At 41.3% G+C, this 18,797-nt stretch overlaps 1 protein-coding gene across 20 annotated transcripts in view; it reads left to right on the forward strand.

Annotated features, from left to right (window-relative positions):
* RIMS2 (regulating synaptic membrane exocytosis 2) overlaps positions 1-18,797 on the forward strand; it is a 736,866-nt gene that overhangs the window by 642,465 nt on the left and 75,604 nt on the right. For 17 of the 20 annotated variants that reach the window (XM_069731752.1, XM_069731753.1, XM_069731751.1 and 14 more), the window contains one exon: positions 12,667-12,908. In XM_069731752.1, coding sequence (XP_069587853.1) covers positions 12,667-12,908 — 242 coding nt within the window. Of the gene's footprint in view, positions 1-1,313; positions 1,605-12,666; positions 12,909-18,797 lie in introns of all 20 variants that reach the window. The other 3 variants (XM_069731741.1, XM_069731746.1, XM_069731750.1) reach the window with 2 other exon arrangements.

An 18,797-nucleotide genomic window follows, 5' to 3' on the forward strand; every position in this document is an offset into this window, starting at 1 on the left:
TGTTACATGTGTATCTGCTGGGCGGCCACGTGTCCCTCCACCCAGCAACCCACATGTGCCAGGAGTGTGTAGTTAGGGGAAGATCACAACAACTTGTGCAACATTTCTCACATACTCGCTCACATGTTTTGGGGATTAATGCACAATAATAATGACTTATAATACATCCTCCCAGTGTGTATTATAGGGGTTACAAAGGATAAGACAATCAGGGCATCATCGGCCCTGAGCCCACTCCGCCATTGTGCCCCATTCATAGCACTTAGCTCCAGTATCAGACAAAAGCTCTGCAATGCTGGCTGCTGTTTCTGGAAACCGAATACCCATGTTTATTGATACCTGCGCGCCTTCTTTAGCCATCAGTAAACCTATAAACCAAACCCATTGGCCAGATAAATATCTATCAGTGCCAGATTACTGCCAGCATCTTATTATCTGCTTTAGTCTCAAATGGGTATTCTAGCATTTAGCGGTTTCCAGTGGATTGGTGACAATGGTGCATGATTGGGGTCCCACCATTGTTATTTAATCGTATGAACATATATTTAAACATCATACAAGAATAAATAAATGATAAACAGTGATTGAAAAGAACAAAGGAACAGAACTCATTGAAAGAACAGCAGACCCCTGTCCATTTTTCCCCAAGTTACCAGACTGTTGATAGGAAAAAGTTTAAATGGACCGACAATCGAACATGCCCCCCCACTCAACTATCAGTCTATGGAGCTGATGGGAAAAAAATGAGTTCACCGGAATAACCCTTAAAATAAATGGAGCTGAGCTACAATACGAGAAGATGCCTCGCTAGGCGTAAGGACCTCATATGACCTCGATCATGGGATCATACTGCCAGATTGCACCCTTTCACAATTTCTGGCATTCCCATAGACTGTGAATAGAGCTCGATCCATTGCTCCATTCAAACAGGGGACTCCAGACATCGCGGGGCATCTCGGCAGTCAGCAAATACTACATGATTATAACCTTGCTGTTGACCGTGGAGCTGAGATTTTCAGGAGTCAGCATATTCCTCCCAGTTGATTTATGGTATTTACGGTCATTCTGTCTATTATTTTGCATGTTTTTTCCCTGAGGCTCTGTTCATACTGTATAATGCAGTTTCCATCTGAGTCTTTCCTTATTTCTGATGGAAGAATAGCTGCCATGGCTTCATTATAAACATATGACCTGACGCTAGTAGGCGCAGAGCCACAGATTTAGTCTCCTGCATGTCTTGCATGTTCTCGCGCTAACCCTCATCTTTTCTTTTCTACTTGCATGCTTCTTTTCCTGTGTGTTGAACTCATTAGAAGATTAAGAGAAATAGGGGAAAGAAGTGATAGGAGACGGGGAGGGCAGGATGGGGAGAACCACAAGGACACGGGCTTCCCTGAGGAGGATGAGGAGGAAGTCAGGCAAGAGGAGGATAGTGAGAAAGTAGCGGAGGAGACCCAGAGAGCCAGCGAGAACTCAACCAGGAGAGGAAGTAAGGGCTCCATAGAAGAAGAGATCCTGCATGCTGGAAAAGACGGAGAGACGTATGAACATGAAGAAAACCACAAAGAGGCTCTGCCAAGGAGGTTGTCAGAGAATGATATCAGGTAACATGTTCTTCCTCACAAAGTAACCCTCCAAGATAGTTTATAGCATTTCCCATAGTATTTCATCACAACTTTGCATTTCAATTAAGGGACCACTAAAAATACAAATTGCCAAAAAAAAAAACCAAAAAGGAATATCTCGGTGCTTCCTTCCTTCCTTACTTTAAAAAAAAATGGACCCCAAACACCTTTACATACCTATCAATCTCCCTAGGTCCAGCGCCGGCTCTCACTCTTCTCAACGGGGATAGCTCACATCTCCGTATTAGCCAATCACTGAGCTCAGCTCTGACGATGGTCAGTGACTGGCTGCAGCGGTGATGCACGCTGTCAACAAAGAGCTGGTGCTGGATCTGAGTAGGGTGAGTATCTGTTCTGTTTGTTAGGTTTCATATATAAAAGCCAATGGGGTCCACTTTTCTTAAAGTAGCAAAATCATTTTAAACCTTCTCTTTTCACTGAATCCTATTTTATCTCATTTTATTTGTATGCAATCCAGGAGATCAGACATATCTCCTCCTATCCTTCACTATTATTTGTCTGGCTGTATGACAACTGGCTGCAACAGAAGCCTACTCCCACTGCACTGTCTGCAATAAAACAAAAGCATTGATAAGCCTGGCTCCGTGGCTTACCCTGAGACTAACCTCTGTTCTCTGGAGGATTTCTACAAGACTGTTTCGGAGACATGATGACATATAAATCTGTGGTGGTCCAACTATTTGGATCAACAGCGATCGGCAGAGCGGGGCACTTTTTCCCCCAGTTACAATGAACTTTCAGTGTGCGTGCCAGACCACCACCCCCATTCATTTTTCCTAAAGCTGGTGGAAAAGGTTGAGATTAGCATCGGCAGTCCCGAAGGGAATGAATACAGCAGTGGTCGAGGATGCGCATAAGTTTCCCATTCTGCTACTGGTCTCAGTGGTTGGACGTTGCCCAGGTCTGATATAGAGCCTTAAAAGATACCTTGGTCCCCATCTTTGGAGTCATGTCAAAATTTGGATAAATTAATAAAACTGACTATAAACCTGCAATGGTTCTTTTTTGCCCCCTACTGAATATGAGACACATACATGTTAAAGGGGTCATCCAGGACTAACTTATAAATGAACTCCCAAGGGTAGGTTATCAATATCAGATCGGTGGGGGTCTGGCACCCAGCATTCTCACCGATCAGCTGTTATCTGCTCCGGCATTAGATAGATGTAAGCAATGGCATAACTTGAAGTTTGTGGGCCCCAAAGCAAAATCTCCAATGGGGTCCTCAACTAACACCAGTCTTTAATAGTAATTGTCTTTTATATGGGGCAAAGAGACCTTTGGGGCCACGTAGTTTCCAGGGCCCCGGTGTGATTTCAATCACTGCACCTATTATGGTTACGCCTCTGGATGTAGGCAATGTATAGAGTCAGGGCAGCAGTACCTTGGAGCGGCCATTAAACCGTGTACGGAGCCGTGCTTTTGCCAGCCTTTTCCAGTTCACCCAAGAAGAGTATTTGGTTGGAAGTATGATTACACGCCAGCTGAAGAGTGTTGGGGTCCTTTGTAGACATCTTCAGATGTGTATTACCTATACCCACACCCTCATGAGGGCATAGAGTAGGGTTACAGTTCATCTTCCTCTTGTATTTTTGACTTCCGATCTCCTTCGATTGGTTCATATGGACTCCGGTGAACGTCCTCCCAATAGATGAAGGCTCCAAAAATTGGGATTCTATTTATCAGACATTTATGGAAAAACCTGTGGACGACCATAGAAGTACAAATAATAAGCATGGATTTATAAATCAAAATCCTCTTATTAAAAGCTTATAGATCATACAACACATCGTATTGCTTTCTGCTTGTTTTGGGGAAGGTCCTACTGAACAATGCATATATCCAGCACTTGTAAGAATGCCCCCTCAGTCAGATCTGATACAGAACTATTAGTTATATAGTCATGAAATAGCTTTCCATTAAGTGAAGGTTATTCCCCTGACAAATACTGACCCATTTTGAGACAGAGACAGAATAATCAAGTTCCGCGCCCTGATTTTACCTTGCATGTCCCACTTTCATCTGCTGTATCTTGGTACAGGAAACTGGTCGCTATCCAGCAGACAGATGGGTAGTAGTTTGCCGGCACTGCCTAATAAGCCAGGTACATTTTGTATCCAGTGTTTAGTCGTACTAATTATTTCCTAAGACAATATGTAAATTAATTTATTAACTAAAATTGCCTCCTACGTTTCTTGGCGCAGATTGTGTAGATTTGCAAGAGAACATTATTGACCTGAAAATACATATTATAGTATGTGCCGGTCAGACTGAGCAGTGGGATGGCTGAGGATTTTCTTTGTGGTTTGGAGACATCCCATCGCCACAACCTCAGAAAACAGCTGCTTTACTGAGGCCTCTCAAAAATGTGTACTCAGGTCATGTCACCATCATGTCCCTCCTCTGCAGTTACCTCCTATGTCCCTCAAATGTGTTCATTGACACCCTATTCCTTCTTAAATAGCAAAAAGAATTATAATTATCTCCTGCATCAGTGTACTGATGTCTTTCCTTACGTTTCCTCTTCTTTCCTCAACATATCCCGAGATGAGTGGCAAGAGATGATCAAATTTAGAAAAAAACATGATTTCACGATACTCTGTCAGGAGATATTTATACTGTACAATATGTGGCCACCTATTTGTTGGGATGCGTATGGGGACCTGTTGAACATTTTGGTAGTATTTTTCAATAATGTGTTAAATTTGTGTTGTGAGAAGTTGGGTTCCTTAAAAATATTCATTAGAAGACAAAGGTGTATATTAGAGTTTGGCAAAAAGCTTTGCTGGAATCTGGTCTATCGGCCACATTGATAGTTCTCTTTGCCGTCAAATCAGAGCACTGTCAACCACATACTGTCTGTGGTGTCCCCAACATCCCTTCCGATTATTAGGCTCTGGTGACGTCATTACAATGAAGCACGCATGACGTCGCGGGGGCCTACCATGCACTGGGAATACCGCAGGTGGTAGAAGGTTTGCAGTGCTCTGCTATGGTGGCCACTGACCACAGATGTGGCTGTAAATCTTTTTCTCAACTCTAGGGTATCCACAGAGCCTAGTACTATTGGACGTCGAGCCAAGAACACTCTTAGGGAGTTGTGTAGTGTCGGACTGGTCTACAAAAATGGGACCCAGCTTCTCACCTATTAACAGGGCTTGGGCATAGCAGACACCATTAGACTAAGCCAAGCCCAGTCAAGATGATAATGAGGCACTGGGATTTATCACTTTTTGGGTCACTTCACGTAATAAAAAACCCTTTAAGTCCATTATTAAAAGAGCCGTGGCAAAATCCATGAAGGAACAGATATTAGCAAACCTTGACGGATCCAATATGGTGTATTGGCTCCATCAGATGTCCATCAAGACACAGACATAACCCCCCCAAACACCATGGACTGTACTCATTTCATGATAAATGTAAGATAATATAGTTTAGACCCCATCACTGTTGCCCGCTTTCCACATTGGTCGGCTATAGCCTCTAGCTTTCAGACATATGGGGTGCATGTACAATATCTCACTACCGGTCACCCATATGGCAGGCGTCATGGAGTGGCGGTAATAATAATAATAGAACATTCCTCTATCATATAGGTAAATTAATACCGGTGAAGTGTATTAGGTCTTGGTAAAGTCGTGTTCGCTGTAGTCATAATAGTTTAAAAACCGTGGCCCCCTCCATCGATGTGAAGTGACAGATGCACACTGGTGCAGCTCCCCGAAGCCTAGTTACCATGGTAACATAGCCGGCTTGCATCATCATACGCGTCCCGAAACTGCTGCTGTTGTTCACTATTTCTACAAATATAGAAGAAATGAGGAGAAAAGTTGCAGAAGATGAGATTAACCCTTCCAACCCCAGCACACTGACGATATACCCAACAAGCAAATGTCATAAAAGCTTATAAATGAAGGACACAATCTACTGGACCGAGCATTTTATGATCCTGAAGATTATACTGTGCCCCTAATTCTTACATTTGGCTGTAGCGACCAAAATAATTTTTTATTTAAAAAATATTAAGTATATTATTATAGCCAACTGATCACAGGGTGTATCTTACTGCCAAGAGTCATCGGAGGGGGCTTTATCGGGATTTTATTGTTTTCAATGGTCACCAAGAGATAGTCTACCTGTAAGTGCACGTATTCTCGACAAGACATTGCGCATTGATGTCCCAATAAAAGTTCATTACAGATCCCACATTGGGTGCCAATAATCGGTACGTGCAGAAGCCTCATTTAGGGCTTTTTTTTACTTCCTGCATTCTGACATGAACGTTCTTGTAGGAAAAAAATGCAAAAATAAAAAGGAAAAGGTCAGCTGACAAATGTGACGAAGATCAATGCGGTGAAAACTTGCAGCGCCACAAAAATTGCTAATAGGAAAAATTCCAGCATTGCAATGACTAAAGGCAGCCGTCGGAAACGTGTTTGCATGTAATCAGTTGGTTGCGGACTTGACTTAATAAAGAGAGATTTTATGAAGATTTGGATATTGGAATGTTTCTTATCTCTTGTAGGAGACCTCCGTGGACCTCCGTGGGGACAGCTATGGTGGGAGGATAAGGCTCTTTAGGGTTTACTTAGCATGTTTCTACTCTTTTTCTGCAAAGTTATGGTTAATATATTTTCCTAGTTTCCTGTCCACTTCATCATTTTTCTTCTCGAGAAATCATAAATATTTTCTGGCATGACCTGATGACTTTCTTGACTTATCTGCTTGTTTTATATGCATGACTATAGCCAGCCGCAATATACCACATTTAAAGGGGCTCAGCTTTTGCACCCCTAAGTTCTAGGTCATGAGGAATACTCTAGTCTCTTTGGGGGTGTCAGGTTGCTGCACATTAGCGATGGTGGGAGTCTCGTCAATGTGTTCATTTTAGAGTTACAAAGGAAACCTGGAGATCATGAATGATAACCGTAAAGCTAGGGCTACACCGTGACTTTGGCTGCGAAACCGGTCGCACAAACAAAGGTGTCGCTGCTACATCACAGCACAAAACAAGTGAATGGGATAGTATAGAGACCCCCATTGTACTTAAAAATATGAGGCCGTTTTACTTACAACTTATTGTGGTCACAGTACCCTTGGGGTTTTGAAGCTACCCCATTCAAGTAGCAGTGTAGTAGCGCTACCTAGCAAGCTATGGTCGTACGACATGTGTGGCCCCAACCTAATCCTTTCTTATCTAATATATAAAGCTGAATGTGTGTGTGTATGTGTAGTGTGTATGTCTGGGATTGGCATCTGCACCGTCGCAGCTACAGCCACAAAATTTTGCACAGTCACACGTCTGGACCCCGAGAGCATCATAGGCTATGTTGTTGGGCAAAATTTTAACCCCGCGCGTTCCAATTCACCAAACAATTTTGCCCCATTTACATAATGGGGAAAAAGTGAAAGGAAAAGTGTTGGAGGCAAATTGACAGCTGCCAGATGTGAACAAGGGGGACTTAAAAAGTGAGAGTGATGGCGCCAAAGAGTATATACCGTACAATTGCTAAGGTGGGGCCCCGACATGGGATACTCACCACACACGGGGATATGAACACACACAAAATGGGCCACACACTACCACGTGCTTGAACACATATACCACCCTCAGCACATATTTCACCACACGTACACCAACCTCGCCACATAAAAGTCGAAACACAAAAGTTGCCGCTCAAAACTCGCCACGAGCAAAACTCACCACATGCAAAACTAGGCTCACGCAAAACTCGCCACACGTGCAAAACTTACCTCATGGAAAACTCGCCAGACGCAAAACTTGCACACGCGGAAAAATTGCCACATGCACAAAAGCTGCAACACATGCAAAAGTTGCCTCACACAAAACTTGCACATACTCAAAACGCACCACACATAAAACTCGCCATGCGCAAAACTTGCTGCACACAACTTGCTACACTAACCTGTCACATGCAACTCGACACAAAAAGTTGCTACACGCATGTCACCACACAAAACTCATTTCACAAAAGTCGCTACATGCATGTCGCCACACGCAACTCAACACACACAATTTGACACATGAAACTCGCCTTAAAACACACACAAGTCTGGTATTATCCTGCAAAAATTAAAATCTGATTAATTAGCAGACAAACTACAAGAGCAACAACTGTACCATATAGGAAATACGGCAGCTGTCAGTCACATGACCCGTCTATTATGTGTATGTGTGAGCTAATATATACTGCCAGGGGGGAGGGCTTCCTGTTGGCTGAGGATTTATCAGGCTGCCAATTTAGCCTACAAATACTGAGGTAAAAATACTGACCAAATAACGTGTGAACGAGGTCTAATACAGGAGGAGATGACATACAGATATATACTATATACAGGAGGAGATGACACACAGGTATATACTATATACAGGAGGAGATGACACACACATATATACTATATACAGGGGAGATGACACACAGGTATATACTATATACCGGAGGAGATGACACACTGGTATATACTATATAAAGGGGAGATGACATACAGGTACATACTATATACAGGGGAGATGACACAGATATATACTATATACAGGAGGAGATGACACACAGGTATATACTATATACAGGAGAAGATGACACACAGGTATATACTATATACAGGGGAGATGACACACGTATATACTATATACAGGAGCAGATGACACACAGGTATATACTATTTACAGGAGGAGATGACACACAGGTATATACTATATACAGGAGGAGATGACATACAGGTACATACTATATACAGGAGGAGATGACACACAGGTATATACTATATACAGGAGCAGATGACACACAGGTATATACTATATACAGGAGGAGATGACTTACAGGTATATACTATATAAAAGAGGAGTTGACACATAGGTATAGAGGAGGAGATGACATACAGCAGGTATATACAGGGGAGATGACATACAGGTATATACTATATACAGTTGATGACATACAGGTATATACTATTTATAGGAGGAGATGACATACATGTATATATTATATACAGAAGAGATAACATCCAGGTATATTCTATATACAGGAGGAGATGACACATAGGTATATACAATATCCAGGAGGAGATGACATACAGCAGGTATATACTATTTACAGGGGAGATGACATACAGGTATATACTGTATACAGGAGATGACATACAGGTGTATAATATATATAAGGGAGATGACAAACATGTATATACTGAGGGGAAAATGAGAGGTGTGAGTTGAAAATAAGGGGTGTGAGGTGAAAATGAAAAGGTGTGAGTGCAAAATGAGAGGAGTGAGGGAAAATAGTGGAGTGATCGGAAAATGACAGATGTGAGGTCAAAATGACAAGTGTTAGGGGGGAATGAGAGAAGTGAGGGGGGAAATAAAAGGAGTGAGGGGGAAAATGAGAGGTGTAAGGGAGAAAATGAGAGTTGTGAGGGGGAAATGAGAGGCGTGATGGGAAAATAAGAGAAGTGACGTGCTATAACTAACCACAGATATTTACTATGCCCAGGCAATGCCGGGCTCTTCAGCTAGTATTACTAATAATTTTCAATATATTTGACACTTGTAGTCTTATGTTCTTAGGGACACCGAGAGGTAGGATACATCTAACTTATGAATTATCATCAGTGCTACCATTATTACAAAGAGATTACAATCAAACAGTAATTAAAAAAGACTATAGCTTTATTTATCATCAAATAGGTACATTAAAAATAACATTAAAATAATACATTATAATTATTTTGTCGATTTATGTTCAAAGGATCATGGTACCACCTATCAGCATACCACAAAGTAACCATGTTAATGGTCGTACAAGTCATAAAATAACAAAAAAGTGCAGTTAGTATCCTGCGTGGTGATTGTCAATAATATATATATATATATATATGAAATACAATTCATTTTATAAAGTGCAAGTGCATATGTAATCATATAAGATATAATACAACAAGTTAGTCACATACTGTAAATCCATAGTAGCTTAAACTACTACTTCCTACGTGGATAAATCCATACCAAGGTACACCAAAAAATGAGTTAACTCCCTAACTCACAATGATAAGAAAAAAGTCTTTCTAAAGTATAAAAATGGGGGATGCTACCGAGCAAATAACAATATCAATTAGTAACACAAAAGTAGCATATACCAGCTAAATTGTCCTTGCATGTGCATGCCCGACGTACGTTTTGCAGTAGCTTCAGCTAGGTCTGATCAAACCACTTGGATATATGCTACTTGTGTATCTGATTTTGATTTAACAACTTAAATGCTGCTATCAATCTGCGACAGTGGCATTTAAAGCACATGGACCTGAGCAGGGTGCGCCATTCCTTGCAGTGATATCATTCTGTCTGATATTTTGGTACTCCGCTGAAATCCAGCCTGTGGCTTGGCTTCAAAGGAGATCTTGATTTTATCTATATACAGAAATACTGAAGTATTGCTGTATATAGTATAAGGCCACGTTCACACCTTCACTATTTGGAAAGTATGTTACATCAGTATTTTTAAGCCGAAATCAGGAGGGCAAGAGTTAGTGGAAAAGTATAATAGAAACACGTCACCACTTCTGTATTTTTCACCCACTCCTGGATTTGGCTTACAAATACTGATGTCAAATACTGAGTGTGTGAACATGACCGAAGTCTTCAGATCGTAGGTTTAAGTCCTCTAAGGGGTCTAACAAGTGCATATTAAAAAACAAATTTAAAATATAAAAAAAATTCCTCCATTAAAAATAAAACTATTAAGAAAAAAATCAGACCCAACTTGGATGGCCTCATTCTCAATGACTGTCAGAATGGAGAAGGTGGAGAAACTTTTTTTTTTTTCATCTCTCCATATATGAGAAAAACGAATGACACTAGGACTAGACACTGATCAAAGTCTGATCAAACTCTGGTCTGAATAATCAGTCCGTTTCTCTCGTATGTTGAAAAATTGATCTTGTGGTTAGGCCACAATTAGTAGTTTTTTTATTGACCTCATGTACCAAATGGGCAAGCATTATTCACCTATCAGACATTGATAAGGGCTTCTCCCAATATGAACCTCCCCAACAAGAGACCCTAAGATCATGTATCCTTTTTTGCTCTGTGTTTCCCAGTCTGTAGTAGACAGCTATCACCACACTTTCTATTGATTTGCTCATTTGGAAGCTCACATCGGTGGAGCTTATAAAGAGTAACCGTCTCGTAAAACAAGGTCTCAGTTTTTTGCCTGCGGTGTTCCCTTAGACCAAGACATTCACTTTACCGTCATAGAAATAGAGATAGTCTCACTCCTAAATCATTGAAAAATTAAGAGAATTACTTTGATTCTGAACTTATTCTGAAAAATATTTAGAATTGAGAGTCCTCAGTGGTTGATACCTTTTAATGGCTAACTGAAAACTTATTCTGAACATTCCGGGTATTGTACATCCATTGCTAAATTCAGAATGCCCTCACTTCCCCACTGTCATTGCACCCTGGAGGCATCTGATCTCAGCTGAGCTGGCCCTATGTCTAATTTTGGACTACCGAAAGCTAACGTCTGCCCCATACACATGAAAGCTCAGCCCAGTGTAATTGTCTCGTCAAATAGTGATAGGAGAGGAAGATGCTTCCAGACACTGATGCCAGCTTTTTAGGTGAGACCAAAAGGATCAAGCATTTAAAAATGTAACCTGCTCAATCCTTTTTCTCTTCTCCGGGCAACTGCCTTTAGACAAGAGTTGAGACTTCCCCTTTACAGAATTGTCAGGTCCCACTGCTGGGTTTGACCAGCATTCATCTGATTGTTTATGGGCACCATTAGACTTAGGGTAGTCCTAGGAGAGTGTAGTGGTTGGTAAGGGTTGTAGCCACTGCTTCTGACTTTTCTGGCGGAAGCTAGCAACCATCAATGCTTCATCCTTTTAGATAGTCATCTATAAGAGGCAGATATCTGGCACACAACAAAGGCTTATGCTCAGGACTTCTACACTGAGTGTCTATCGACAGCCGTGAATTAATGGGGTGGAATGAATTATCTTACCAACAAGAAATACACAATTTCATATAATTTGATGTCCTACTAGATGGTTGGTCTTACTCATCTTGGAAAAAAAAAACGGAGCAGACGTTACAACACATAAAGAGTAACTAAACCTTTGGTAACTTTTTTTTTATATATTTTGATATCCTTTTAACTTCAAGCAGAGCAGTGGGAGTCCAGGTTCTGAGACCCCCCCCACCAATTACCCAAAAACCATGAGGAGAAGATGAAGGCTCCTCCCTGAACATGCACACAGAGTGGAGTCCAATTTGCTTTCTATGGATACAAATTGCTTCAATTACATCCATAATCCGGCCTGCGTGGGCGATCAGACAGAAAGTCTATCCTTTCTGCACTCTACATGCGCACTCATGAAGGAGTTGTCCACCCATCTCTTCTGAACATAACACAATTTTCAGCATTTTTTTCAGGGAGTCTCAGGACTTGAACCACATCCACATATCTGTTTGTGAGCATTAAAACATTTTTTCAAAAGTTACCGCAGGGTTTCCTACTCATTAAAGTGCATCCGCTCTCCAAGATGATCCATGCAGGTCCGTTGAGAAATGAATTGGCACCATGTTCAGCTGAGCCATTCTGACCCCTAGGTTTAGCAATCAGTGGAGGGTTCACCACCTATGTCACCAGCGATTAAATCTACTGACATATTATTATGATATCTTTTTTTTTAATTGTAAGTACACTTTAAGACTGTCACGGTGACTGAAGACGAGGTAGAAGGTGCCAGTACCTTTTATGATGAGTTTTGTGACGTCATGTCTGTCCTGTGTAATATTTTTTCATTGTTTTCTTACACTTCAGTGTTTTCTTATATCAATACTATAATGTCTTCAAGTCTAAAAGTCTCCAGTTTATTGTAGTCTGTTTTCCTTAAGTTTTTCATATTTTATCAACTAAAACCTGTACTTTTCTGTCTTTTCACCCCCTTTCCCCCCTGTTTTGTGTGCAAACATTATCTGCCAATTGGCTGACAGTGTTTTTACATCCAAAATGCAAAGCAGACAGATGGGCGCCTCGGGGAAGAACATGACTAAAAGTACCAGCATCGGAGGGGATATGTATACATTGGAGAAGAACGATGGCAGCCAGTCCGACACAGCAGTGGGCACAGTGGGTGCTGGCAATAAGAAGAGAAGATCCAGCATCGGCGCCAAAATGGTGGCTATTGTTGGCCTCTCACGGAAAAGCCGAAGTACCTCACAGCTCAGCCAAACAGGTAGGGCTTACAATTTTGACTTTTTTCATTCAGAAATTGTTTTTCAACTTTTTTTTTTTTGCAGTACTGTGCTGCTAAACTAATTTTATGGTTCATATTTACTGGTGAATCCTTCAGGAGATCAAGGGTCGCTCTACGATGGGGCATTGGAGAGCAAGATGCACATCTCCTGTTCTTGCTCAGTTGTTTGTGTCTGTCTCTAGGGTTGGCGTTGAGTTATTCACATGCACTTTTTAATATGGCCATTTCCAGATTTGGAACAGAGGTCTATGTACCGATCAGTTCTCTAAATAAGCCGCTATGGATGACAGTATAGAAACAAGTATAGTAAATAATGACCATCGTCCATAGTTCTGGCCCCTAGGTTTAGCGCTCGGAACAAATTTTAATGTAGGAAGGAAAAACAAACTTACACATTGGACTTGTTCTGTTAGTGAAGTCATTGACTCTAATTAAGAATGTCCACATATCTAAAAAAAAAACACCTGTATGGGAAGACCACTCCTTATCCATCCAGACCAGATTTTCAGTTCCACCATATATTATATACTGGCCATTTGTAAGAAGACCACCCCCTATTGAAGACCACTTTTCAATGCAATTTAGGATATTTCTCTGAAATGTTTCACTGTATAATGCTTTATATTTCTTGATGGTTGAAATGTTATTCCACTGTTGTTGGTAAACTTGAGGGCTTGAATGAGGGGAGAGGTGACATTTTAAGCGATCATTTTAATTAATTTCCTAAAGTGATGATTTGATTGAATTTCAAGAGAACCTGTCATTAGTCTACCTCAGGCGTTTTAGTTCTGATTAAATCCTTACCTTTCTTCTAGAAATCTGCTATGCTGTTTGAGAGAAATCCATACTTGAAATTGTATGCTAATGGGTCGGCACAGTGGGCGAGCGCTGCACTTACAGCTCCTGCTTCTCTCCCTATTCCCTGCCCACTGCCTTCCTTTGAGTGATCTATGTGTCAGAGACATGAGGCAGGCAGTGGGCGGGGAATAAAGAGAGAATAAGGAGCTGTAAGTGCAGCTCTCACCCACTGCACTTGCGACACATTAGCATATAATTTCAAGTATGGATTTCTCTCAAACAGCAAAGTGGTGGATTTCTAGAAGAAAGGTAAGAGTTTAATCAGCATTAAAGTGCATGTCTAAACATACCACTAGTTTGGGGTATGAAATCCTGATGACAGGTTCCCTTTAAACACATGCAGTAGTAGTACTGTTAACGTTGAAGACCACATGGCTTATATTGTTTGTATACTTGTTATGCAATGTTTGCTTTTTATAATTTTTGATAATAAGTGGGAGTCAGCTATATTCTGTGGAGTACCGTGGCACCATGTGGTTATTTCCCTGCAGCACCTCCACAGGGAAAGGGAAGCATTACACAGTTACCATTGAAGGTACAAATGTGTTAGGTCCTCCAGGACAATTGATTTTCTTTGTAGATGTTCTCCAGTCTGACTAATGTGTGTAGGATGTACTCCAGACACCGTTTTCAGAAGGCATTTACGATGCGGTTACAGCTCAATTAGAATTGATCTCATTCTGGTTTTTTTCCTACTGATTAGTAATCTCCGGTTACAATAAAATGGGTTTTCCCACTAATATTTTGTTTAGCAGATGTTTCCAAAAGTTCAAATGAAAAAAATAAGATCATCATTCCATGATTTAGCAACGACTGTCCACCGCTGCTCCCAGTCATTATTTACAGAGTTGCAGTGGTGACGTCACGTTACCGCTGCCAATCATTGGGCTAAGCGGCCCTTCCAACTTAGGCATCACAAGTCGCAGTAATTGACTGCCTAATCGGGAGAACAAGGGTTTGACTCTGTTTTGCTCTAAAACTTGAAGAGTTTACGCAAGTGTTGTTCTCTCTCCCTTATATTCTTATGAGCAGGTTTGACTGGACGCTCCCATAACTCGCATAGGGTATAATGAAAAGCCGACATCCCCCTCCTCCGAGTAAGGTTGTCTCTAAGGTCAGTGTTGTGTCTCTTAAGGCACTTGTGAGCCTTAGACATGCTCTCTGACCCGTTCTGTAGATGATATCATCTTATAAAATATGATGTTTTTCATTTGAAAGCCCCATTAAATGCCATATGTTTATGTGCCTGTACGCTTGATATAATTCTCCCAACAAAACAGTAATAAGAACAATTAGATCTACACGACAGCCATTGTTAGCGCTTATGCAGAAGAGCCTCTATCAGACCCTGTTATATAATTAAGCAGTGACCTAATGTGCCTTTACCCGATCCTGAATAACACGTCCATCATAAAGGGAAGGCGAGACCAACAAATGCAACAACAAAGCGCTAAGCAGGTGAGACCATTCCAAAAAGTACAATGCCGATGTACCCCCATGTAGTCGTCCAACAGTACCGAGAGGGGTGGTTATGTCCGTGTCCCAAGATGATTGAGCTTGGAGCTTTGTAGATGTGAAGGACCATGAAACTAGATTTGTATAATGTGATTTGTATCTAGATACCATCCAAACCTAGGCCGAGAGGTGGACTGTAGCCACATAGGCCAGTTGGAGATGCAATTACACCCATGCCCTGGTGCCTGAAGGGCTAATATCCTTTCTGACATCAATGCTATGATGACACGTGGCACATGAAGGCAATGTTACAAAGTTTTGATTGATGCCCAATTTCCTTTAGTTACTTGCGGACAAGTCCTGGCCAGTTTACAGCGTGTTTCTAAAGCGACTGACCAGAGGCTGACGAGACCACTCAGGTGCAGGACTGTTATAGGGAGCTCTTAGACGGTACTGCGGAGATCCAGGTGGTATAGGTAGTGTTACAGCTATGAAATGTGCAAATTAGCTTAGTTTGTAGTGACATATTGACATAATGGGCAAATTCGCACAGTCAAATTGGTGGGGAACCATTGTTGACTTTGCAATAGGTGCCTATTTGTTAATACTCTTGTTAATTACCGTGATGAAGCTAAATAAATGGGCAAGTTGTCCTGGCTACAAGGTGCACACCAGGGTTATCGTAGCCTAAATTTTCCAAACCATGAGACACAAATTCAAACAGATGTTTCATACCCATTGCTCTCATTTGTTCAGATAAACTTATAAACTTCATCTGATTTTATATTTTTGCGTAGTCTGTACCAATGAAAGCCATGAAACATTGAAAGGGTGAAGAGTTACTCTAGCGTCGGCCCTCGGTCCCACACACATTAACAGAGCTGGGAATTGGGGGCTTGTTGCACAATCAAACTGGATGGTCTTTGTCTAAGGAGCTGATTATAAATGGCACTAGCAAGGCCTCATTATTTCATGAGCTGCGCTCTTGTTTCGTTCATGGAAAAAAGTGTCCTAATTTCAGGATTTTAAGACTGTGACATTGGATGGTGTCAGGAAACTAGGATATGGTCGTCCATATTGTTTCTACATGTCATATGATGTGTATACACAGCTCAAATGGTTGTGCCGCTTCACCTTCACCTTCACCAGGGGTCAGTATTGGGACCTGTTCTCTTCAACATATTCATTAATGATCTGGTAGAAGGTTTACACAGTAAAATATCAATATTTGCAGATGATACAAAACTATGTAAAGCAGTTAATACAAGAGAAGATAGTATTCTGCTACAGATGGATCTGGATAAGTTGGAAACTTGGGCTGAAAGGTGGCAGATGAGGTTTAACAATGATAAATGTAAGGTTTTACACATGGGAAGAAGGAATCAATATCACCATTACACACTGAACGGGAAACCACTGGGTAAATCTGACAGGGAGAAGGACTTGGGGATCCTAGTTAATGATAAACTTACCTGGAGCAGCCAGTGCCAGGCAGCAGCTGCCAAGGCAAACAGGATCATGGGGTGCATTAAAAGAGGTCTGGATACACATGATGAGAGCATTATACTGCCTCTGTACAAATCCCTAGTTAGACCGCACATGGAGTACTGTGTCCAGTTTTGGGCACCGGTGCTCAGGAAGGATATAATGGAACTAGAGAGAGTACAAAGGAGGGCAACAAAATTAATAAAGGGGATGGGAGAACTACAATACCCAGATAGATTAGCGAAATTAGGATTATTTAGTCTAGAAAAAAGACGACTGAGGGGCGATCTAATAACCATGTATAAGTATATAAGGGGACAATACAAATATCTCGCTGAGGATCTGTTTATACCAAGGAAGGTGACGGGCACAAGGGGGCATTCTTTGCGTCTGGAGGAGAGAAGGTTTTTCCACCAACATAGAAGAGGATTCTTTACTGTTAGGGCAGTGAGAATCTGGAATTGCTTGCCTGAGGAGGTGGTGATGGCGAACTCAGTTGAGGGGTTCAAGAGAGGCCTGGATGTCTTCCTGGAGCAGAACAATATTGTATCATACAATTATTAGGTTCTGTAGAAGGACGTAGATCTGGGTATTTATTATGATGGAATATAGGCTGAACTGGATGGACAAATGTCTTTTTTCGGCCTTACTAACTATGTTACTATGTTACTATGTTCTCTCCGCAGCCGTCCCGAGCATCGTTTCTGTCCATTGTGAGCTGTTTCCCCGTACGACATTGCAGTAACTTTCAGAATTATTGGAGTCAGTCAGTTTTGTAGCTGCCAAGATCATTTCCCTTGTAAAGATATAGAGCCCTGATTATGCCAAGCCGGTGTTTCATTATTACACCGCAATGGTCCTCTCCACTTCAAGGAGCGAGCGCGCAGCAGCAGCAGCTTCTTTATGTCTTCTCTAGGAAAGCTTTTATTTAGCTCTCGATTATACGATGCACATAAAGATTTATCTGGGAGCATCACTCGGTCTTTCTTTATATGCTGCGATGCACAGTCGAGGGGTTCAAGAGAGGCCTGGATGTCTTCCTGGAGCAGAACAATATTGTATCATACGATTATTAGGTTCTGTAGAAGGACGTAGATCTGGGGATTTATTATGATGGAATATAGGCTGAACTGGATGGACAAATGTCTTTTTTCGGCCTTACTAACTATGTTACTATGTTACCTATTTTTTGCCCGAAGGCCCCGTGATCGGTGAAATAACAATATGAGCTTTACATGCCCTTTCCAGGTCCAACTTGCTGTTTCCACCTCTGCCCTATTCTTTGTTGATTGGCAGCAGTGGTGACATCACTTCCACAGCGGTGCAGCCAATCACTGAGCTCAACAACTTGTGCCATCTACAGCTGAGCTCAGTGATTGGCTGCAGCATCCTACACGTGATGTCACCACTGCAACTAATCAACAAAAACCGGGGCAAACGGCAGACCCAGGGAGAGTAACTAAAGCTTCAGTCTCTTACTTTTTTATACATCACTAATTTATGAGTTAAAAAAAGTTGAAATGGAACAAACCCTTCAAGAAATAATTTTCATAACTTGTAAATTTAAAGACAATCAGCAAATCAATATAAAATAACCTTATGGGATTTATGACAGAATTAGTAGTGTCAGGATTTTACACAAATTTTCACAATTTGTGCTAAAACGTGGCATGCTTTAAATGGTGCAAAACCCACGACATCACATAGGAGTGTGAATAGAAAGGGTGCCAAATTAATTTCTTTGATCGGATTTATATGTATTTTTTTTTAGGCCTAGGTAAATCTGAACCCAGCTCAAACAACTGTAATCAATTTGAAGGACATCTTATACCTGACAAGCCCCTTAAATCTCCAGCCTCAGAGTGTGGTCCGAGTCTCTTCCGATTTTCTCATATGTGGAAAAATTAAAAAAAAAAAAAAAATTCCACCTTCTCCATTCCGACAGTCTGTGATAATCAGACTGCACTCTGATAATATTCGAGTCTGGTGCAATTTTTTTGTTTTTCACAGTCCCATTGACTTGCATTGACAATTTTGATCTGTCCCTCAGATCAATCATGGATATGTGAA

This window comes from Ranitomeya imitator, chromosome 6 (genome assembly GCF_032444005.1).
Source record: "Ranitomeya imitator isolate aRanImi1 chromosome 6, aRanImi1.pri, whole genome shotgun sequence".
Classification (NCBI taxonomy): domain Eukaryota; kingdom Metazoa; phylum Chordata; class Amphibia; order Anura; family Dendrobatidae; genus Ranitomeya; species Ranitomeya imitator.